Source organism: Pimephales promelas, chromosome 12 (genome assembly GCF_988280905.1).
Source record: "Pimephales promelas chromosome 12, fPimPro1.hap1.1, whole genome shotgun sequence".
Lineage (NCBI taxonomy): Eukaryota > Metazoa > Chordata > Actinopteri > Cypriniformes > Leuciscidae > Pimephales > Pimephales promelas.
Genome location: NC_142780.1, coordinates 29,152,895 through 29,176,594, shown reverse-complemented (window position 1 = coordinate 29,176,594; position 23,700 = coordinate 29,152,895). Strand labels below are relative to the sequence as shown.

At 38.3% G+C, this 23,700-nt stretch overlaps 1 protein-coding gene and 1 long non-coding RNA gene across 2 annotated transcripts; both read right to left on the bottom strand.

Moving 5' to 3' along the window:
- Nucleotides 1–1,571: 1,571 nt before the first annotated feature.
- On the bottom strand, nt 1,572–20,318 carry LOC148977040 (uncharacterized). The gene is made up of 3 exons (XR_016145870.1): nt 19,364–20,318; nt 19,129–19,225; nt 1,572–1,725 (listed from the first exon to the last, which is right to left on the bottom strand). It is a non-coding gene; the product is annotated as an uncharacterized LOC148977040 (long non-coding RNA).
- gbp (glycogen synthase kinase binding protein) lies at nt 11,715–13,305 on the bottom strand. Its single transcript, XM_039650925.2, has one exon. The coding sequence runs from the start codon at nt 12,976–12,978 to the stop codon at nt 12,526–12,528; it is 453 nt and encodes a 150-aa protein (XP_039506859.1). The 5' UTR covers nt 12,979–13,305; the 3' UTR covers nt 11,715–12,525.
- Nucleotides 20,319–23,700: the final 3,382 nt, after the last annotated feature.

Sequence of the window (23,700 nt, the reverse complement as noted above, 5' to 3'; positions counted from 1 at the left end):
AAAATGTATTTTTTTAATAAATAAATGAAAATCCACCATGTCTGTGGGGGAAAAAAAAATTTACCAGGCTTGCTTCCCTAACAAATCCACTGAATCCAAGCTGAATGCTAAATCCACCGCCTGGAGATATGTCGGATTTATGCTATTCCTATCTCTTGTGCCTTCTGAATACTTTCCCAGTGAACAAGAATACCTTCTCTCAATCTCTTATCAAATATCCGACTATGGAAGTGATGTCCTTAAACGGTGCTTTGGGTTCCTCTAACTAACAGCAGATTGCTCATCCTGTTCTCATGATATTTAAGGGACACTGGCTAAAACTCCTGAGCGCTGAAGATATTTAGATGCCTTAAGGAAGTTTAAACAACCACGTAAATGCATCTAAAAATAAGAGATTTTGACAACTATTATTGTTAGTGCAAGATCTAATAGTGTAACAACTCCTGTTGTCCTGGTACTGTCTTCAGTGGATTGTTTTCAGCTAACAAAGGCCTTCAAAAAAAAATTAAGAAACGTCAATCTCATCTTTTAGAGGTTGTCCTAGATTTCAATGAAATGTACAATATATACAAATTTACTTTGACTTTGCATCCTAAGTGAAGTAAGAGTCAGATAAGATCTACGTTTTTAATTTGCTTTATACGAGTATAGAATTTCATTCTTCTAGTGATATAACTACATTCATAAAATTCAAATTGATTTGATTCAAAAGGAAAACGGCACTCTGTGCGCCCTGGTTGAGCTAGTGTGCATTTGAATGTGTTTGATCTACAGAAGAGAGCTGTGTCTATTCCCTGGTGACTGACACCTCCCCAACCTGTCTTTCTGGCACCAGACATTGATGCGAGTCCAAGGGGCCCGTGTGTATTTAGAGTGCACTGTCTGTCCTGCTGCATTTGTGAGTGTGTGTACAGTTCTGTGCATGGATGCATGTGTGAGTTGAAAGAAAAGGGATAAAGAGACATAAATTAGATCTCAGGGGAAGTCAACGGTTAAAGTAATGGCAAAGCTGAATTTTCCGCATCATTACTACAGTTTTCAGTGTCACATGATCCTTCAAAAATCATTCTAATATGCTGATTTGATGATCAAGAAACATTTTATTATCAATGCTGAAAACAGTATTTGCTGCTTAATATTTTTTTTGTAGACACCATTCAAACATTTGCTCTAAAACTAAAAAAGAGAGAAATTAATACTTTTATTTTTGAAGAATGTATTCAATTAAAATATTTAATGTAATATAAAATATATTCAAATAGAAAACAGTTATTTTAAACTGTAATAATATTTCAAAATATTACTGGTTGTGCAAGAAAGACTTATTTCAAAAACATTAAAAAAAATTGTGACTGGTTTGTCAAACATAATTTGTTTAATTTGTGAAAGACTTTTTATTACAAAATAATCTTATTGGTATAGTGAATTCTTTACCAAATACATGCATTTAGAAAATATATTGGGTGAATTTTAAAAGAACCTATCCCAGTCTCTACAATATTCTGATCTCTAGATGGCTATACTATACAGACACTTATCAAATGGGTACAAAATCATCCATTCACCTGGTTAATAAATCTTTCCTTTGAAGCCAAGGACACTGGTCAAGCTGTTCTCTTTCGCAGTGAGACCTGAGAGTGGTGATGAAAAATGAGTGCATACTCATGATTCCAGGAGGTTTCCCACAACTAGGTCAGGGCACCTGGGGAGGGGTAAGGGCCGTTCCTGAGAGACAGACGGGTATTAGCTTAGAAACAGAGACTATAAAAGACAGTTTGAAAAGATATACAATTACTCAGTGTTTCACAGTTGATATGGTGAATAGGTTTAATCTAAATCAATATAATCTATACAAAAGGTCCTCATTCATATCAAAATAGTATGGTGACGTCTGACCCTCTTAGATTACCATGCAGATTGAGCAGAATTCTTGAGACGTGACATGAGACTTCTCCAGCCTCTCATCGGTAAGTCCTATCTGAAACAACTACATCTTGACATTCGGCAATCTAATATAATGTAAAATTATACTCCTGTCTCTATGCATATTGTCCTCACTATTGCCTTTTGATTCACTTTCCTTAATGGCTGAAGATCTGTTGTCATCGACCCACCGTGTTTGTTAATTGCCCCAATGATCATCCTTAATACTATATGTTGCACTAAAATGGATTTCACATCATCCATGCAGAAGGAAACAAGTGTTTTATGTAGTTCTTCTTGTGCACCACAGTATTGTGCTCTTTGACTTCTTTAACACCAAACTCCCTCTCTGATATGAACAAGCCCAGGGCAATGTAGTCGGACGCCCCCACGGTGAGGAGAACACACTCTGGTATACTATCTATCTATCTATCTGTCTGTCTGTCTGTCTGTCTGTCTGTCTGTCTGTTTACCAACCTACCTACCTACCTACCTACCTACCTACCTACCTATCATCTATCTATCTATCTATCTATCTATCTATCTATCTATCTATCTATCTATCTATCTATCTATCTATCTATCTATCTATCTATCTATCTATCTATCTATCTATCTATCTATCTATCTATCTGCTTTATTTTAGGTCTGTAAAACCAATCTACTATCTATACAAAGGGGGACAACTTTAGGGAGGGACACACCAAACCAACGCCAAAGACGCTGATGAAAGCCGAGCGTGTTGTCGCCTCATGTCGGGACATAAATGCTGAAATTGAACACACCGAGAGAACTACCAAACTATTTTTTTTACTGTAATAAAAAATATTAATTTAAAAATATTTCATTAATTATATATATATTTTTTTATATAAAATTAAATAAATGAAATATGTGCAGCAGGCCTAAATACATATTTCTATTTCTGTCATTTCAATTCAAAATCACGTATGTGTTCCAATTCAGTTAAAATTCCAACTAATGACTAAATAATTATTGGGTTTTTTAAATACAACTAATAACTTAAAAGCAAGCTCATGCTTAAATGTTAGAAACAGTGTTGCAGAAGAACAGCAGCAAAGTCCAAATGGAGGCCAGGTGAAGGCCTTAAAGTAAATCCAAGTGGAATGTGCAAGAAAGCCCAAGGCAGACACGTAAACAAATTACAGCTGGGACACATGAGTAGGACAAGGCTACTAGAAGGGTGTGCTTATTATAGCTGTATGAAAAATCTTGAATACCTTAGCATTTGAGATTGTGCAATGACCTTAAAATATGCACTGACTTTTCACCCAAAGTGCAAGTCTTTTGGCCTTTCGGATAATTTCAGTTGTACAGTACAGCTGTACAGTTAAAAAAAAACATATTACTTTGATTAAATAATGATTGCCTGCGCACAAGTATTTGATCTCAGACTTCAAACATTTGTCAGTCTTTAAAATGAAAACTGACTTTTGGACATACTAGTTAGTTTAAGCCTTCACAGAAGCACTCAATGCCCAAGGACAGTTTCCAGTGCATGAAATTGTTAAAATATTGCTCCATTTTTTTCATATTTTAAACAGTCTGTGTTACACAGACAGCTAAAATTGGACTGCTGCCTGTAGGGTGAGTGGGAGGAAGCGTTATGCATCTGAAGTCAACCTGTTAGTGCTAATGATTGTCCCTGTCTTATGACAGGACCAATAAACTGAGTTTAGTATCAACTCCTTGTCCAATGACTAGCCTATCCTTGGCCCATCCTTAACATCAGCACATCCAATTTCACAAAAATATTTTTGCAAGGCCAGGGAGAAATGGGTTACTGCGACGATCATCTGTTTAAATGTACTATTCACACATCTCCAGCACTGCATTAATGCAGAAAGATTCTGAGTATAAGTAAAGCCCTTCAGCAGGACCAGTTTCAATTTAGCAACCCTTTGGTCCTTTTGCAGACCTGTGATGGATGGATTAAACTGCTATCTACAGCACTTCTTGCAACGGTTCAAACATTAGTGCTACTTATGTAGCTCAATAGAAGATCGGCTGATATTTTTTCTCTTTTCTGTGTCAGTGGGAGGAATATGTTATGCCATATTTGAAGCAGAACTGTGTCAGAAACATTTGCTTCTACACCAAAGATTTTTCGTGATACTCTCCACATGTGAAATGTGAATGATGGAGGGGTTGTATGGTGAATCTGACAGTTTGCTCTCATATTCGGAGAGCAAAGGCAAGCATGTATAGAGTTCATAAAATATTCAACATTTTGAAAGGACAAAAGTAAGTTGAGTATATTTTCTTAGAGACTTAATGTCACATTACTGTAGCTCGGTTCCCAAAATAGTAATGGTAAAATAAGCATAAGATAAACAGCATACACATATTAATGAAGAAGGATGCATCTGGGTGCATAAAATATCTCTTGAGCTTTAGGAACAGATTTCCCATCTGTGTTTTTGATGTCTTAAAATAAAGCTCAGGGTTTTAAAAATCTCGAAAAGCCTGTTCCCTGAGAAAACAAAACAAAATGGCATGTTTGAATGTTTTTTCCCCTCCCAAACAGCATTCATCAAATCATTTCAAAAACCTATCGCTTTACACGCTTATAAATGTGAAGAGTAATCTCAAACTGTATTATCTTGTCAAACACAAATTCTAGCACAAACGTCATGTGATAATCAGCTATAACACATGGTGTGAGGGATTTCACACAGATTTTATATACCTGCCAAAAATGCAGAAGGGAGTCACAAGCTTGAACATGTTTGAAGATGGGATTTTAGGGGGCTGACCATTCATGGATCATCGTGCCAGCCAGAAAAGAGAATGGAATGGGAATGAGAATCAAAAAGAGATGGAAAGTGGAAGCCCATTGAGCTGTGTACTTTTCTCAAAGACTGCAATTGTTTAGGTTGACAAAAGCAGTAATTCACAAAGACTGTAAGAAACCTTCTTTCAAAACCAAATCTATTGTTTCTCAAGAGATTCCCTTACAGAAACGTGGCAGTATGGATGATGGTAATACTTCAAAATACAGGGAAACTAACATTTACTAAATGTATGGATATTATTGTATGATATATAACAAAATATCAGAAAATAGATGTTTATTTTAAAGAAATATTAATGCACACACTAATATAACATTTTAAGCAAAGCATTATATAAACAAGGAAATTTGTTAGGGACCGTTCACAAGCGTTTTCCCATTGCACTATATTTTTCCATTGTTTTCCAATGTAAATAAGCGCTAGACGGATGTGCTTAACCTTTGCGCTCATATCTCGCGTTTTTTGCAACGTTTCACACGAAACGGCAATTACTCAAATACACAGCACTCAAGTTAAAATTTTGTGCCACTTAAATAACTTTTTTGTATGTGTTAAGAACATTATAATAATCTAAAGGATATTTTTCCACTTTGAAGAAGCGTTTGTGCATTTGAACTTTTCCATTGATATTAAAGGTTAATTATGGAATCATTGATGTCAATAAAGATGGTACATGTCCAAAACACCCACGTTTAATAACACCGTTTTATTAAGGGTTGTCTTAAAAATGCATAGTGGTGTATCAGTGTACTTATAAACTAATTCAGGGTGCCATTTGCTATTGTTCTGCTCACGGTACAGTCATTAGAGGGCCCGGGTAAAAGGGAAACTCAGTGAAAGAACATGCAAAAAAAATATATATATATTTCATTAAAGTGTTATTAAAGCTTAAGTGCCACATGTGTGTTTGGATCGTGGACAATAGATGACTATTTCAATGAAATATAAATGCAGCCCTTTAGCTGCATTTATTTACAGCAGCTTTTTTGGTCTCATTTTTGTTATTTTCCCAGGTGTACCCTGATGATGAGGTTAATTATCCCAGCTTTTAGCTACTCATTAGTCTTTCGAGTTGTTTGTTTATTATGTTTCAACTGCTCACAGGTGTGCCCTGAAGTGGCCCTGTGAACCAGCGGGTATCTGATCAGAGAAAATGGTGCCACACAATGGGCACTAATTAGAGAACAGCAGACTGTGTGTATCTGGGCCTGTGTGTGGTTTGCTTTGAAATCAGTGTCTTCCTTTGCACTCAAAATATATTTTTCTGATGTTATAAGTTTTCTAGTAGGTGAAGAAGACGTAATTTAGACAGTTTTTTATATCTTAGTGGTTGTTCATATACAGATACATATACATGTATTTTCACTTGGCCAGCCTAGCAACCACAGAGAACATCCCAGCAACCAACTTGAGTAAAATGTCCAGATCCATAACACATCATAAGAAATGAGGAGACACCGCATGATCTCAAAAGAGAAACAACTGCCGGTGTGACTCATTCTCGCCTTTAAAGAAAAGAAAATCAGCACTCTTTTGGTTTTGATCTTGGAGCCCCTATTTCATCACCGTCACTTTGTGATGTAGGTCAAAATGTAGGACAGAACATGGAAAAAAAAGTTATGTAAGGCTTATGTAGAATTGTTTGAGCCTTGGGTGTTTGTGACATTTGAAGGAACAGCAGAAGCCTCTGGTGGTTTGGGGATTTCAGGTGAGAACTGTATCGTTCCCGTGTGACTTTGAGGATGAGCGGTTTAATTCAGCAGACAATGACAGCTGGTGTGTTATGCAAAGTTAAAAAGCAGCTTCTCTAGTCTAGATTCTCTGAGGTTGAGTAAATTATGCATTATACTTAACAAAAAATCCTGCTGCAAAATCAAAGCATTGTGATATGATTTATTTGATCAAATGATTAAGATGATATTCATTGCAAGAAGAATGGATCTTCAGATATATGTACATTTATTTATATAGGCCTACAATAAAAATGTGTTCTTTTAAGAACTGTTCACATGAAGATTCCTTGGGGAATCCGAAATGGTTCGATGACATTGCTGTGAAATACCCTTCGGAGTTTATTTTTTAAAGAGTGTAAATTCTCTCTTTGTTTGTTGTTTCTTCTTACTGGTACCTTGTTCCTCTGAGTAATGTTTAAATGACTCCTGAGCTTCTAGCCATATATCAAAAGGTTTATATTCACTAAATTTCACACTGAAGTCACACGAGCCCATTTTTAGTTTTCTACAATACCTTTTTGTATTGCAAGATGGCGCCAATGATCATCTAGTCTAACCTGTTTTAGTATGAAAAGAGTGAGACTGACAGGACAGCAACAACGATGAAACACTTCTGGCAACCTGTGTGCTCTTTTATAGTGTTAAAATGTTTTGGTACCAAGAAAGTTGTTCTTTGTTTTTACATTGCACCATTTAACATTATTGTACATCGTTCTTGTAATTGGTGCAGGTCAAAGAATAATGGTAGCATGAATGCTATCTATGTCTGGTAATGTATTCATACTTCACAATGATCGAGAAATAATATTAGTAATATTTGGCCATCCCTGAACCCCTAGTCTTTCCTTTTGGCTTAGTTTATTGTTTACTCACTTTTGTGTTCTGTAAGCAACTGATAAAAAAAAATGCATTCGTGAGGGGTATTTTTATAAATAAAATGTTAGGCCTATTTAATTCATGGAACATATGCTGATTCTTTCATAATTCAATTGATCTCCTAATGCAGCAAACTATGTTTATTTCCCTCAGATTCGCAGACGTTTCCAAAGCTACTGAACGGGTGTAATTTACATTGTGCTGCCATCTGCTGGGCGTTTAGACAACATTCCTCAAAACGGAAGTTCTAACCTCATATGGCAAAAAGAAAGAAAGAAAAGAAAGAAAGTCATAGGGTTTAGCTTGAAGCGATAATAATCCTGCGTTAATAAATTAGTTTGTCATTTATTAACTTCAAATCGCATACCGTGTTCAAAGACCATATCACTACAGATACGTGGTGGTGACTGGTGAGTCAAGTGTGTGCGTTCTTAATCACATGTGGTCTCATTCTTGGACACGTTTTTTTTTTTTTTTACCCCCTTTATGAGTAGGCTATAGTAGCCTATCGGCCAGTATACAATACATAGTAGGGGAGAGCGGGGTAAGTTGTCACACGGGTAAGTTGTCACACTGTTCATAACTCCAACACTAGAGGCTCTATCTCAAAAATCAAATAGCCACTTTGTGTGACTTCTTCTTCTATAGTCAACTTCCTGTTCACATGTGGTCAAGATCAATCGAATCTGAGGTTAGCACAATTTTCTTATTTTTCTGCTTAAAAAGTAAAAAATGTGCACTTTACATTTTATGCAATACAACATTGTTAAGTAGGAATGTTAAAAATAATTATTTTGCCAAAAATAGAGGAGACAGTAACGAGTCTTTTGATACTTTAGCTAAAGTGGTATGTTGAGCTAACCTCGAGATTTAGCCAACATTAACACACATGTCAGTTTGGGGCAAGTTGTCTCACTGACTTTGGGGCAAGTCGTCACGTGTGACAACTTGCCCCAGTAGAAATAAACACATAGAACATGCTCAAAAAAATGTGATATTGTAGGCTAATTTATTTGTAATTACAATAATGTTTTTGAAGGAAGGAAGGAAGGCAGGCAGGCAGGAAGGAAAGGCAGGAATTAAGGAGGAAAGGAAGGAAGGAAGATGGTTCGAAATTACCAACGAAAGACAGAGCATGGCAGTACACCACCTGATATAATGTTAAAGGCAGTCAGGCAGGTAAAGTTGCAGAACAAATCAATCAGAAGTACAGCGAAGGATTTTGACATAAATTACCGTACCCTGACTCGGTATTGTCAAAAGATTACCAGAGAAGAAATTGAAAGTCAGACTGCCATGCCAACAACAATGGTTGGTTATACAAAGCCACAGAAGATTTTTTCACCTGATTTGGAAAAGCAGCTTGCTGAGTATATTATTAGGTCAGCTGACATTTATTTTGGTCTGTCTGCAAGTGAGGTCAGAAAGCTTGCCTACCAGTTTGCTGTGGCACACCAGCTGAAGTTTGCGCCTTTGTGGGCAGAAAAAGAAAAGGCCAGCAAAGAGTGGTTTACAGGCTTCTTAAAGCGGCATACAACGCTGTCACTGAGAAAGCCAGAGGCTACTAGCCTTGCCAGGGCAAGTAGCTTCAACAGAGAGAATGTTAATGCCTTCTTTGACAACTTAGAGAATGTGTTAACCAAATATGAGTTTGGACCAGGAGACATCTGGAATGTTGACGAAACTGGCGTCACCACTGTACATAAACCAGACAAAGTGGTGGCCAGACGTGGATTCAAACAAGTAGGGTCACTGACCTCGGCTGAAAGGGGAACCCTTGTCACACTGGCATGTGCCGTCTCAGCCACAGGGAATAGTATACCTCCATACTTTATTTTCCCCCGTGTCAACTTCCGCGATCATTTCCTGATCAACGGGCTACCTGGCAGCAAAGGAGGGGCAAATTCCTCTGGATGGATGAAAGACACGCACTTTGTTGACTTCCTGAAACATTTCAATGAACATACAAAGTGCTCAAAATAGAAGCCCTGCTTACTCCTTTTGGACAACCACGAGTCTCATCTGTCCATTGATGGACTCAATTATGCCAAAGAAAATGGGATAATAATGTTGTCATTCCCACCCCACTGCTCACATCGGCTCCAACCATTAGACAGGTCTGTCTACGGACCACTAAAGAGGCACATCAACAGCGCATGTGATGCCTGGATGAGGAACAACCCCGGGAAGACAATGTCAATTTATGACATTCCTGGGATTGTGGCAATTGCCTATCCCCTGGCTGCAACCCCCTTGAACATACAGGCTGGCTTTAGGGTGGCTGGTGTTCAACCTTACAACAGACATGCATTTCTGGAAACCGAGTTTGCACCATCCTACGTCACAGATCGCCCTGTTCAGGACCCTGCTCTGCCAGGCCCCAGCACCAACTCTGCTCTGCCAGGCCCCAGCACCAACTCTGCTCTGCCAGGCCCCAGCACCAACTCCGCTCTGCCAGGCCCCAGCACCAACTCTGCTCTGCCAGGCCCCAGCACCAACTCTGCTCTGCCAGGCCCCAGCACCAACTCTGCTCTGCCAGGCCCCAGCACCAACTCCGCTCTGCCAGGCCCCAGCACCAACTCTGCTCTGCCAGGCCCCAGCACCAACTCTGCTCTGCCAGGCCCCAGCACCAACTCCGCTCTGCCAGGCCCCAGCACCAACTCTGCTCTGCCAGGCCCCAGCACCAACTCTGCTCTGCCAGGCCCCAGCACCAACTCTGCTCTGCCAGGCCCCAGCACCAACTCCGCTCTGCCAGGCCCCAGCACCAACTCTGCTCTGCCAGGCCCCAGCACCAACTCTGCTCTGCCAGGCCCCAGCACCAACTCTGCTCTGCCAGGCCCCAGCACCAACTCCGCTCTGCCAGGCCCCAGCACCAACTCTGCTCTGCCAGGCCCCAGCACCAACTCCGCTCTGCCAGGCCCCAGCACCAACTCTGCTCTGCCAGGCCCCAGCACCAACTCCGCTCTGCCAGGCCCCAGCACCAACTCTGCTCTGCCAGGCCCCAGCACCAACTCTGCTCTGCCAGGCCCCAGCACCAACTCCGCTCTGCCTGGCAGGCCCAATTATGCTTCTGCTATCACCAGCTCACCCTTACCCAGCAGTGCTATTGCTGACAGCGGGCTACCTACTCCAGAGGACATCCGGCCATATCCAAAAGCTGGCCCCCGAAAACCAGCCAGCAAAGGAAGAAAACGACGCAAATCAGCAATTCTCACTGACACGCCAGTGAAGCTGCAAATAGAAATAGAAAAGAATAAGGCTCAATCTCGCAAGAAGATGTTCCAAAAGAAAGGGAAGCAAGAGCGGGAGCCAAAATCTGGACCTACAAAGAACAAGGCAGCTAAAAGAAGAAAAATCATACAAGAGTCATCATCAGATGATGAAGAGTGGTTCTGTCTCGTCTGTGTGGAGCCATTTTCAAACAGTCGTCCGAAGGAGACCTGGGTAAAATGTGTCAAATGCAACAATTGGGCCCATGATGCTTGCACCTCCGGCCAGGCAATTTATGTGTGCCAGAATTGTGACTCTGGAGATGAGTCTGATTAGTCAGATACAGGAGATCTGTTTTGTTCAGAGATTGTTAAGTTAAGCGAGTTATCTGCAGCATTCCATTCAGTTATCATGGATCTATGTGCAAGCCAGACAATATTTAAGTTTAAAGCTCAAAGTTAAGTGGTCTTGTCACTTAATGTGTTTTGATTGAAATGTGCATTGTTTGGATTAAATAATTGTTTTTCCAGATTCTCCAGGCACAAAAGTTTATATTTCCAGTTCTGGTTTGAAATAAAATAAAATCATAAATAAAAAATAAATAAATATTCACAAAAAAGTCGTGTTCATATTTTTCTCATATTCAGATAATCTAGTGTGACAACTTACCCGCCGATGGGGCAATTTGTCTCAAGTGCACACTCTCTATTCTACAGTATACAACTCTATAATGAGATAATATATGAAGATGTTATGAATACAACATATGTGCCCAAGACTTCCTTCTTTCATTTGGTATGACATTTATACCATTGTGATGTATGGTGCTCAGTAAATGTTAGACAGTGTGAAAAGTGTGACAACATACCCCGCTCTCCCCTACGCTACTTGAGTTACACACACACCTATATGGGATCCAAAAGTCTAATGGCACAACAATGCATGTATTGACTCAAGTCAAAAGAGTATGCTACCATAGTATTATGGTTAATGGCTATTAACATTGTATTTTTGGACATGTAGCCTACTTTGGTAATGCGTTATTTGAAGTATCTTGTTTCATTCAGTACCATGGCAAATACCAAAGTAGCCTATAATTATCGCCTGATGTCACCATTTTCAAACCAGAAATAATTACAAGAATAGACAACTAAAATGACCTTATGCAAAAAACACACCATGTTTATTAGACACCAAATTCTCTGAACAATCAGAGTTATTAAAAACACTTCGTTGCGAAGCATACGCTGAGTTTACACAGAGTGAAAACAAAAAAACAAACACGAGAACTCCACATTGGAATCAAAATACACCGCAGTGTCAGTGTGTTGCGATCAGTGATCACATCCCCCCCACGTGCATGTGGGTTTGATCTCAGTGTCTCTTGAGAAGGAGTGTTGGCCTTGCTCCAGTCCTCACATAGAAAGTGACAGAGGACACATGGGCCCTCCCGAGACGCACACAGGGCCAGTTTGAAATCAAAATAGCGATATGTATCCAAATATAGTTTGATGAGTAAACAAAAAGTGTGACCCGTTGCCTGATCTAGGCGAGGACTGCAAATCAGCAGCCTGACCACATCTAAGTTACACTTGTAAACAAAGCAGTTGAGCAGTTCTCGGTTGCTACTGACACAAAGTGCTGAACTCCAGCAAACCAAAACAAGATGCACCATTCTAGGACAAACCAACCAGAGGCCAGTCAATACTATTATAAAATGCTATAAACCACTAGATTTTTTGCATCACATTTGCATTTCGATTCAAACACTGAGAGAAACAATATAGAAAATGACTAAATAAGGAGGGTCACATTGCAAAACAGTCCACATTTCCACCTCAGTAATATACAATAGAAAAATTATAAGGGTGTGATATCAAAGTTTGTAAAACCAACGTATGACAACGAGCTGGCTGCCCCATAATCTGAAAACGTGACGACGTCCATGCATCTGCGGGCTCGTGAACTCAGTCTACAGGTTTGGGGATGTCGTTCTCCGGTGGTTCCGAGGGAAACTGGAGTCGTCTGACCGCTTCTTTGATCAGATTCCCCGACAGTATGAGTTCCTGGAGGAGCTGGTGTGGATCGTCCTCGTCGATTTTCTTTCTGTTCCACGATGATTTGAAATGGTCCCATTCCTGATCGCTGGATCCGGGCGGATTGTACGGACTGGCCCGGCTGGACCGTAAACTCCGGCTACGAAGACGGATGCACCGTTGACTGCCCGCCGCGCTGCTGCTGCTGTTGTTGTTGTTGCTGCTGCTGCCATGACCGTGGAAACGTGACATCGCCTTTTGACTCGAGCTATTGTTGTGAAGCTGAAGCGCCTCGCCGATTTTCGACACGAGAGCGTCTACTTCCTTAGAGTCCACCGTTACCGACTGTTCCAAAAAGATATAATTCTCCTTTCGACAAGGCATTTTGAATATATCTTTATGTACAATAATATCCAGTCGTGATAATTGTTTTTATTCAAACGGATAGGATCGTTTACCCGGCGTCCGCCACGCTCACGCTGCTCAACAGAAACAGCTCAAGGGTTGATTTGTAAACAATGGATGACGCTGAATCCGGCACGTACCATTTTGAAGGATGGGGGCGCACGCTCAGTTTTAACATCTAAACACGTTTTATTTTGTAGTTAAAAGTTTTAGGGAGATTTTATACGTTTCAGATTCAACATAAATATAATTTCCGATCGGTTTAGCATTCGTGGTGGTTATATTTATTTTGGCAACGCCAAACGTATCTGCGGAACTCTGTATCATAAATCATTGCATTACATAACCGAGTACATAAAAAAAACGAATCACTAGACAGCCACATGCGAACTCTATGCACTCTTGTGCTGGTGCAGTTGAATGTGACATTTAAGTAAGTTAGATGAACTTGATTTCTAAGAAGGCTATGAATTAAAGCAACAATATGCCATCCATTAATATTTCTTCATAACTTCATTTCCATATTTGTAACTGAGGGGAGGAGTCGAAGAACTGTTCTCGTGTGGCACGTGCCACACGGTTAGAAATCGAGGGAACCTTAAAATAGGCCTACAGTTGCATCAGGATTTTTCTAACTGTGGGAACTAAATATATTCAGTATTATTTTTCGCATATTTATAATGTTAGTTTTTCACAGTATGCATAGGGTCTTTGCAGTTATTACAATGCACTTATAATAGTTGAATTTTGCATTTTAGAATGGGGGTCTCTTGAATAAGAATGATCATTTTTGGGGGTCACTGGCATCTTAAGGTGATGATACACAGGGCAACTTTTTGAACAATGTTGCCAAGCGATTGTTCCTTGGGCACTTTCCCATTGAGAATTTGCAACACATTTCTATCTGAATAATTTAGATCGCTCGTGTTTTACATGGTTTCCTGTTGACAGCAACATTGCCCAGAAACATTGCTTAAAAAGTTTCCCAGTGTATCGTCACCTTGAACGGCCCTTGCCTAGACAGACTTAGCAAGGGTCAAGATTTTGTTGGTTAGCATGGTTGTGTTATCTCCTGTTGGTAGACAACATCTGACTACAAATAGCAAGAAGGCCCTCAATAATGTTCTTTGGGTGTGTCGTGCGTACTCAGTATTTTCAGTCATCCCAGCATTAAAGGTGTGTGCGGTCTAAATGGAACTGTGTCAAAAATCTTAATAACTGGGCTAGTATGCAGACATTCGACTGACTCATTACAGCAGTTAATTGTTGCAGTATATTTCATCCATCTGAATCATCCAGATTAAATAAATGGTTCCTCCTAAAATCAAAATACTTCATAATTTACTTACCTAAGAAACAGGCCAAAATGTACATAATTAAAGAATAATTCACTTCAAAATGAGAATTCTGTCATAATTAAAGGGATAGTTCACCCAAAAATGAGTCATCCAAGTGTATATGACATTCTTCTTTCAGATGAATAAAATCAGTTTACGCTATGCTATTAGTTTACGCATAATTCACGCTATGCCATGACGCACTTCGCTACTTCCAACGTCACAAGTTGCATAAGTTGCGCTAAGTGTAAATAGACTGCATTTGGCTAGAAGCTAATTTCACTTTGTAACATGTTAAATATGAATATTTTTCGAACACAAACTCATCGCTTTGCTTCGGAAGGCCTTTGTTAACCCCCCGGAGCCATGTGGAGCCCTTTTAATGATGGAGATGCACTTTTATTGGCCTCTCACTGCCATTATAAAGCTAAGAAGAGCCAGGACAATTTTTTTACATAACCCCGATTGTATTCGCCTAAAAGAAGAATGTCATATACACCTAGGATGACTTGAGGCTAAATTTATTTTTGGGTACTATCCCTCCCTATCCCTAAAAAAAAAATAGTGGTATAATAATTTTGAAGTGAACTAATCCATTAATTATTCTTGACATCCACCCTAGCACTCTTTGAACAAATAGATTTTATTGAGTCAGATCTTTTCAATGATTTGGTTCACACAACCGGTCTGAACGATCTGTTTACAAATCTGATTGATCCGGTTCTCTGAGTCAACTTTATCACAGCGGTTAGAAGATTATCAGTGAATGATGATGTTAATCTATCAAGACAATATAAAATATACTCATATGGCCTACTTTTATGATACTTTCACAATGTTTTTGTGTCTTTGAAAGCATCTGAACCCATAAATAATGTGGAATTATTTCAACATGCTTAACCATGATCAAAATGTGAATTGGTGTTTCTTTATAATCTGCTCTGGCACTTTCTGTTCTGTGTCAGTCTAACCACGTCCTCTTTCACAGTTCTTAGAAACTGTTGTGAACTATTTTAACTACATTTGGTTGCATTTTGCACCAGACCATGCAGTTATTTTCTAATAAATCAAGTGGTTAATAAAGTATCCTTGTCTGTTCCCAGACCTAGTCTGCAAATTTTGGCTATTCACCCCAAACATTTGCATCATTTTGTTTGGTCATTGCACTGAATATGCTATTAATGAGATGAGTTCATAAACATTAATGAACTAACATTGTTTAAATCAAGTATAAATCTGATCATTTTTGCTGACAGTTTGCAAGAAAAGAAGAACATACTTGCATATCACATTACCCACCCTTTAGGATCACTGAGGGGTTTGGTCAACCAGTGTTTACAGCCTGTATTACATAACACTTAGGGAAGGGGTGTGTGTGGATAGAGAAGGAAGAGAGTGTTATTGATCATATACAATGTAACATTAGTATGATGACCAGAGCTGTTTGATCTGATTTATGTAGTTTCAGTGAATCTGGGTCGTATCGTCTGTTTAAACTATTATTCAGGTGTTTGAGCAAATTATTATGCATCTGGTTTCACCATTTGATATTGTATGTGCACAGATTGTGGCCGAACATCCACAGCAGCTTTCCTTGTTTACCTCACAGCAGGAGAACAGTCTTAAGCACACACTGCCTTTGTTAAAGTATCAAACACAGACTACTGGTGTGCCGTTGCTCACCGTCTCAGTCATCAGTGTGCCCACAGGGACCTGGTTTCTCAGAATTCACCTTACCGAGAACCCACTGTGCCATGTGGCCTTTGTGATAAAAGAGGTCTAGGGTCATTCTTTTTTATTCAAACACTTTGGTTTACTATGTGGTAAGAGTAAATATTGAAATAGTTGTCTGATCATGTGCATAGAGTTCAGTCACAGATTGATTGATGCTATTATTAGTGATTATTTAGTCACTACTGCTTATATTACGGTTAAACTTTAACCTTATAGATCTTTATTGGTGCTACAGACATTAATATCTCAAATTGTGTGGATTTACTTTTCAAAGCATCAGGGAGGAACTGAAATACACCAGACTTGCTCTTTGACTTTGACGTTAAAAAAACAACACCCTGGCAAATACATTAGCATTGCAGCAGCAACTTTAAGAAACTTCATTGCTTCAGAACATGTCTTTTGTAATTTATGTGCTTTTGTTATGTTCATAAACTTTGAAATTAAAAATATTGTTGCAGTTCATGTTGCAAAAACCTACAAGCAACTGTAAAAAAGATGCTGCCTTATAACTTCAAAAGTTCAAATTTGCTTAATTTGATGAGTAAAAGCAATGTAAAAACATGTTGTCATAACATTGATCATATCATTTTTTGTATAGTGTATGAACTAAAAAATATCTCATCTACTTTAATAGAATATATCTGTACAGATTTTCAAAAGATTTTTTAATTACACTACTTTCAAATGATATTTATTAGGAGAACTGCTGATTTGAATTTTATATTACTCTAATAGTAAATGTCATAAAATGTAAATATTTTCCAGATATAATTTAAATAATTTGCTTTGGCTTCAGTAACACTATAAAAGTAAATGATTTAATTTAGTATATTTGCACCTCTTTTTTTACAGTATGGATTTTTGTGCAAAAAAAAATGCTTTTTATTTTAAGCAGGGGTCCCTTGCAAGTCATTATGTTTGCTGGACCTTATAGTATCAAAAAGTTTGAAAACCTGTATACATCTAAATAAAATATGTGTTATTAATGGAGAGGTAATACGATGTAATCTCCTCCTCCATGCAATACTATCATGAAAGTTGTAAAAATTGCCCTTTCTCTTTTGGACTGTCATAGATTCGTTTCTCAGAAAGGAAGAACAGGCCTGTCTTTTTTTTTTTTGGACAAGTTAGTCCTTGAAATTTCTACAGATGGGGATCATGGGTTATTTGTTGTGGGAGAAGCCAGTTAACAGAAAAACTTAACACAGATCCATGATGTGCAGAAGGAAGACCTCTGTCTGTTTGACGATTCGAAATGTCTGGTTTCAAATGAAGGGTTGAGGGATTCTGGGTATTTCTAAGTGTTCTGTGCTTTGTTTTTAAATGGAAGCATACAACAAATCAGGGCCAAGTAACCAAGGAGATAATCCATAAGCAAGTGAATGCGTAAACACGGCAGTGAAAGGCAGAGAGCCTCTCCCTGCTGATTTACTGCCCTGTCCTAAAGGGAGAAGCTTTATTGCTTAATTCTTCCTGCAAATAGTCTAATATCCAGAAATAAGTGTATGGACATTAATAGTTTGTTATTTTTAAGATTAAATGGTAACATTATTATGAATTGCATATGACTAAATTCTAAACTTTGTGATAAGTTTAATGCAGAGCTTAAAAATATTGTTCTTTATACTTAACAAATACCATTAAAAAAACATGTCGTTTAAGACATTTATCCTGAATTTTTTTTGGAATTAAGGTTTATTTAACATTTTTAAACTATTCTACCTTTCGTTCTATTGTACATCATTTGGAGGCCAAAATGTTTCTTTTTACATTGACCATCACAAACAAAGTTGGCAGATTTCAAATCGCATACTTCTGTGGGGTCCTGGGCCAACTGAGCAGCTGCTTTTATGATGAATATGAATGCTAATTGCTCTCTCAAAGTTTTAAGGGCCTCCAAACTTTGTCAGGTTGCATTTGCCTGACTCATTGTCTACCTGTGTGAATAGTGGGGGTGGAAGAATGGCAGTTGAATAAACACTCAAAGCAATTCTGACAAAACACTCAATTAGATTTGTTCCAGAAAGCTCCTCCTGTATCAAAGGAGTGTTACTGTAGCTGCCTGGTGTCGAGCTCCTCAGACGAGTGCACTGAGGTCTCAGTTACAGATGGGGGTTGGGCTATACTGGATTAGCCTTCTGGACAGACTTTTCTTGCTCATGGGACAATAGTAAATCTCATACAGTCTAACTTTAGAGAGGCTCATCCTGATCGGAGCGTGAGATTACAGTGGGAACAGCACGGGAAGGATGACTGCCATCAGTTGCAAGCTTTTATTGTACTATTTGCAATTGTATTAATGTATAACCTGCAATACAATGATTATATTAATTTAGTACATGCAACACAAAAGTGTGACATGGAAATAGTGAGACAACAACCAGGTTTCCAGTACCGTTCAAAAGGTTGTGGTCAGCCTATATTCTTAAAGAAATTAATAAGACTATTATTCGGCAAAGACACATTAAATTGATCAAACGTGTCAGTCAAGACATTTATAATAATAATTGCTGACTTTCTATTCATCTATTCAATGCATCCTTGCTGAGCATAAGAGACTTCTTTTGAAAAACATACAATAGACCCCAAACATTTGAATGCATTATTCAGATTAAGGTGAAACCAAAGATGTTGCAGCTCCACACAGGGAAATGCGTATAATCTGAATAGGCCTACATTCTTTCCCAGCTAATCTCTACTGAAAATACTGGATATACCTGCTGTTGCATTTGTCATGATTTACAAAATAGCTCATTCTTCTCATTCATGTACAATACAATACACAGTAGTGACAAATTGCAAAATAGGGCATCATGCTTCTTTTAATGCTGTTAAAACGCTCTTTTGCTACAAAATGTTTTTTCTCCAATAGCTTGACTTAAAAAAAAAAACTGTTATATCAAACATGAATTAATCTTCTTTTATGTTTCACGGAAGGAAGCAATTTTCATTTTTGGGTGAACTAACCCTTAAATGTAATGATGTTATGAGCATAAATATTCCCCTTAAAGGGAGAGTTCACTTTGAAATTAATTTTTGATATGTTTTAGCTTACCTCAAGGGCATCCAAGGGCATCCATTTTCAATTTTGACATTTTTTGGTCAAACCGTTGTTGTCTGTCAGTCCTATAATGCAGTTTTAGGGGGTCCACCTCAAAGAGCATGCACAGAGAAGTCAAAATTAAACATGATTTAATGACTCGTGAATGTAAGTAGGCTACACACTGATGGCCTAAGACACGAAACGAGCCTTTGTGTGAAAAAACAAACAGTATTTATATAGTTTTTACCTCTTGTTAACACAGCCATCGAACTGATCTGAATCAGAACCGAACTGAACCGTCTCCATACTTTACGCCGGAAGTGATCTCTCACGCGTCTGGATCACGCATTGTTTACACAGAGATTTCGGAAGTTTTACCCTTCACTAAACATATTTAGATATATCGAAATCGCCTTCAATTGCGATTTCCCGTATATCTAAATATGGATGCCCTTGAAGCTAAAACATATCAAAAATTTATTTCAAAGTGAACTATCCCTTTAAAAAAACAATTGTTTACGTCCTTCATGACATCAGTCTAGAAATAGATATGACAACCTGGTATAGAGGTGTAGATAGGGTGTGCGTGTGGCCTATGATGAGCTTGCATATTGCTCAAAATAAGGAGGCTGTAATAGTCTACTCCGAGCCACATGTAAGTTTGTCTCAGTCAGTTATGATTTCCTAGAATCAGCGCCCCTCCCCCGTGAATTAAGCCCGTGTTTGTGTTGTGAACAGCAGAGCACGTGTTTGAGCTGCACTGGCTGCCCTCGGCTCTTGAGCTTCAGCCAACACGCGCGAGCTCTAATGGCTATGTTTACAACAGCGTACTCCCCCTCCCCACGTTTTTTTTTTTTTTTTTTTGGTTTCATTGGATTTCCATTCCGAATACCCAGTGGGTCTGGCGGCTGTTTGGAAGCGCTGCAATCGGCAGACAGTTCGTTACGAACTTGTTGGTGCGGTTCTTGGCTACAGCTCGCGCCATGCGCACGAACTTTCACCTGCTCACACAGCTGAGCTCATGCCAGAACATTAACAAAGTGAAGTAAATAGCAAACCGTGTAAGTTACTGTGGAGTGGCACAATTATTGACAGAGGTCAGTGTGGAAAAGAACTGCTATGACAAGTAAACAACTGTCAGGAGATTGAGTCTCCATAATAAAATCATACAACACTATTGGAGGAACGTTAATATGCTATTTTTTGTAGCATATACCACTTCAGCTTGGTCACCCAAAAATCACATTAAAATTAAAGGGATAGTTCACTTTGAAATTAATTTTTGATATGTCTTAGCTTACCTCAAGGGCATCCAAGATGTGTCTTTGTTAATTTTGATATTTTTAGGTCAAACCGTTCTTGTCTGTCAGTCATATCATGCAGGTCTATGGTCACCACCTCAAAGAGAATGCACAGAGAAGTCCAAATTAACCATGATTAAATGACTCGTAAATGTAAGTACACATTGATGGCCTAAGACACGAAACGAGCGGTTTGTGTGAGAAAACGAACAGTATTTATATTGTTTTTACCTCTGGAAATGTAATCACAGTCACGTCCAATGATCTGAGGGCTAGGGCACTTCTATCTGCGCAAGCACGCCGGAAAGCCCCGGAAGTGATCTCTCGCGCGTGTACGTCACTCATTGTTTACACAGAGATTTCGGAAGTTTCACCTTTCACTGTGAAGATTAAAATATCAAAATCGTCTTCCATTGCGATTTCCTGTATATCTAAATATTTTTAGATCTTTTTTGCTAGTTTCAGCCTAAACGCATTTATCATTTTCATGTCCTGCGTCACGTTGTTTTTGTGCCCATTTGTGTGATCATGGGCTCGTTGGTCTAAAATTGAGGTGTGTTCAGGCGCATTGTTGGCGGCGCGTTCCTATTTCGAGGAAACTGAAATACTGTGCCATTGTCCAAAGAGCGCAACTGGCTTTTGAAGGGAATTGTAAATTACACTCTGGTTGTTGTTTTTTTTTTTTGCACGTTACGCACAAAACACACCCATTACTCAGTAAGAGAATAGCGACAACCCTTTTAGACCATGCGCTGGGGGCGCTGACCATTTTTTCCCATCGTTAAACTAGCAAAAGTGGATTCGGACACGGCCATTTCGCAGATCTGTGAATGGGAATCGTTTTGACAACATTGTCTTCTGTACAAAAATTTTACATTTTTTACTACATTATTGTTGAGTAAATGTACTCTCAATTTCATTACGTTTTTGTGACAAAGCCAAAGTTCCTTGCAAGAAAAGTCTGAAATTTGAGAGCCACATTTTTGAAATGCATCCAAGTCTTTGCATGTCAGTTCAAGAGTTTAATTACATCAAGTACCCTGATTTGAAATGAAAGGTAAATTAAACATGGTGAGTTTAAATTCAACCACAGAGGACAGTATATGCCTCATGTTGTCATAAAGAGGGCCTAACAGGGCAGGGCAGGGCAGTAACATGTTTGGTCATCGGATGATGGTGTTTTCTGTTACACTCTCACTGACATGAGTACAGAGTAAGCTAAACATACACTAATGAATGAGAGGGGTCTTCTTCCTCCCTTTAGGCGTGCACATGTGTCACGTACAACACACCTGTTCCTGTTTTGACATGTGCAAGCATGTGTATTATGTAAACGTGTTGTGTGTGTGTGTGTGTGTGCGCATGTTGTGGGTTGTAATGCAGAATAGCAACTTCTGACACTTTCGTTTTGTTGTTTGGTAAGTTGAAACTGACAGTTTTTTCTCAGACTACTCTCAAAAGGCGTAGTATTATAGTATGTTAAGTTATACAATTTCAAAGAAATTGCTCTTATTGGAAATTCAATGGCATGCGAATGCGAACAATAGGGATTGCTCATTAAGTAATACAATTTCTGAAGGTAAATGCTCTCTCATGCACATTGTTCACACAAATCCCTTATTAACCCAGTTTGTTTATGCTCTGTGAAAGGATGCATGTCATGTAGTAACATGTGGTTTGGAAGTACACTGGTTAAAGGATCAGCCACTCCCAGCAAAGAATGTTTGGTGTTTGGATGTGTTTTGTTTCGTCTCTTTGGACTAGCAACGAGCTTGAGCTGCTCTCTGTAGTGCCATCTTGTGGTGATTGTGCTATAAAACACAACTTCATCTATCTCAAAGGGGCAAAACACACCCATTTAAAACATACATACAAATATACATTTGTTATATAATAAATAAATAAATACATTTTGTAACTATTTTAAAAAAATAAACGATATATGTATACACATAGCTAAAAAACTAATATAAAAATTGCAAAAAAACCCCCAAATATTCAACAAATTATTTATTTTATCATGTTATTTATATATGATTTATTTAATTATTATATCATCAGTAAAAGTACACACCCTTATCTTAAGACTGGAAGATTGGACTGTCTTTGTAAACTAGTATTTGTATTTTATCGTATTTGTGCTCTGTACGTTCCAATGTACAAATTATTGTCACAAATAAAAACAAAAATAAGCTCAAATATAAAATGGATTTTGGAGTTCAAATGATGTAATGTGGTCATTACTTTAGTGTGGTGGATTTTGAACTGAAAAAATGTTAAAAATGCAGTTATTCTTTAGCCTTGTCAGAGGGAGAACATGTCTGTCGATCAGCAAATGCACTGCAAGCTCAGGCCTCAAGCTCAAGTATAACATCATTCAGATCAAATATTCCATAGGAATTTATAGGATATTAGTCAGCCCTGCATTACATGACATTTAATGCAAAGTGCAACAGGGTAGACTTAAACAGGGTTGTCATTAAGTTTTACGTTATTGAAAGAGACTACTAAAAGGATAAAAAGTGATAACGGTTTATGACTATTACTTTCTTTTTCTTTTTTCTTGGAGTTGCTTTCCCTCTGAGGAAATTATGTCATTTCTAGCCAGATTAAAGGCATAATAGTTAAGATTTTAAAAGGCAATTAGCACCAATGTAACAGGGTGGACTGGAGTTTAAAAGACAAACTAAGGTAACTAAGGTAAAAATATATATGTCACAATAAGTAAATGTATATATACTAAAACTCAAAATTCTAATTTAGAAATATGTATGTAACCTTTATTACAAAGTGAAGTTAAGAAAATATGATTGGGGTATGGGAATTTGTCAAGTGAAAAATGATATGTATTTATTTGTCATTGTTCTTCAATCATTATGGTTTACATTTATGCATGGAAAACCACGTGGCATTAAAATTGATAAATATTTTAAGCCAAATATTCAGTATTGTTTCATGGGGGATATTGAATATCAAACTGTCAAACTGTTAGAATGAGCAGTTTAGTGTCTACCAGCACTCTTGGAATGTTTTCTTGTCCAATAGAAAAAGATAGACACATGCTAATGCTCTATAAAATAAAATTATATTGTTAAACCAGTAAATGTTTAATGAGTCCCAGGCATAGATGACACTAGGGGCCGCTAAATACTCTTGTAAAATATTCAACATAATAAACCTCTCAAAAGTAGCGTGTGGCCGCTAGATGGCAATACTTCCCCACTAAACCATTTTTAAATAACAATAGACTTAACGAAAACGTGATTTCTATTTTCAAATGACT

Bases quoted from the DNA above. Each gene is read 5' to 3' on its own strand.
- gbp (XM_039650925.2), bottom strand. From the start codon at position 12,978: ATGCCTTGTCGAAAGGAGAATTATATCTTTTTGGAACAGTCGGTAACG.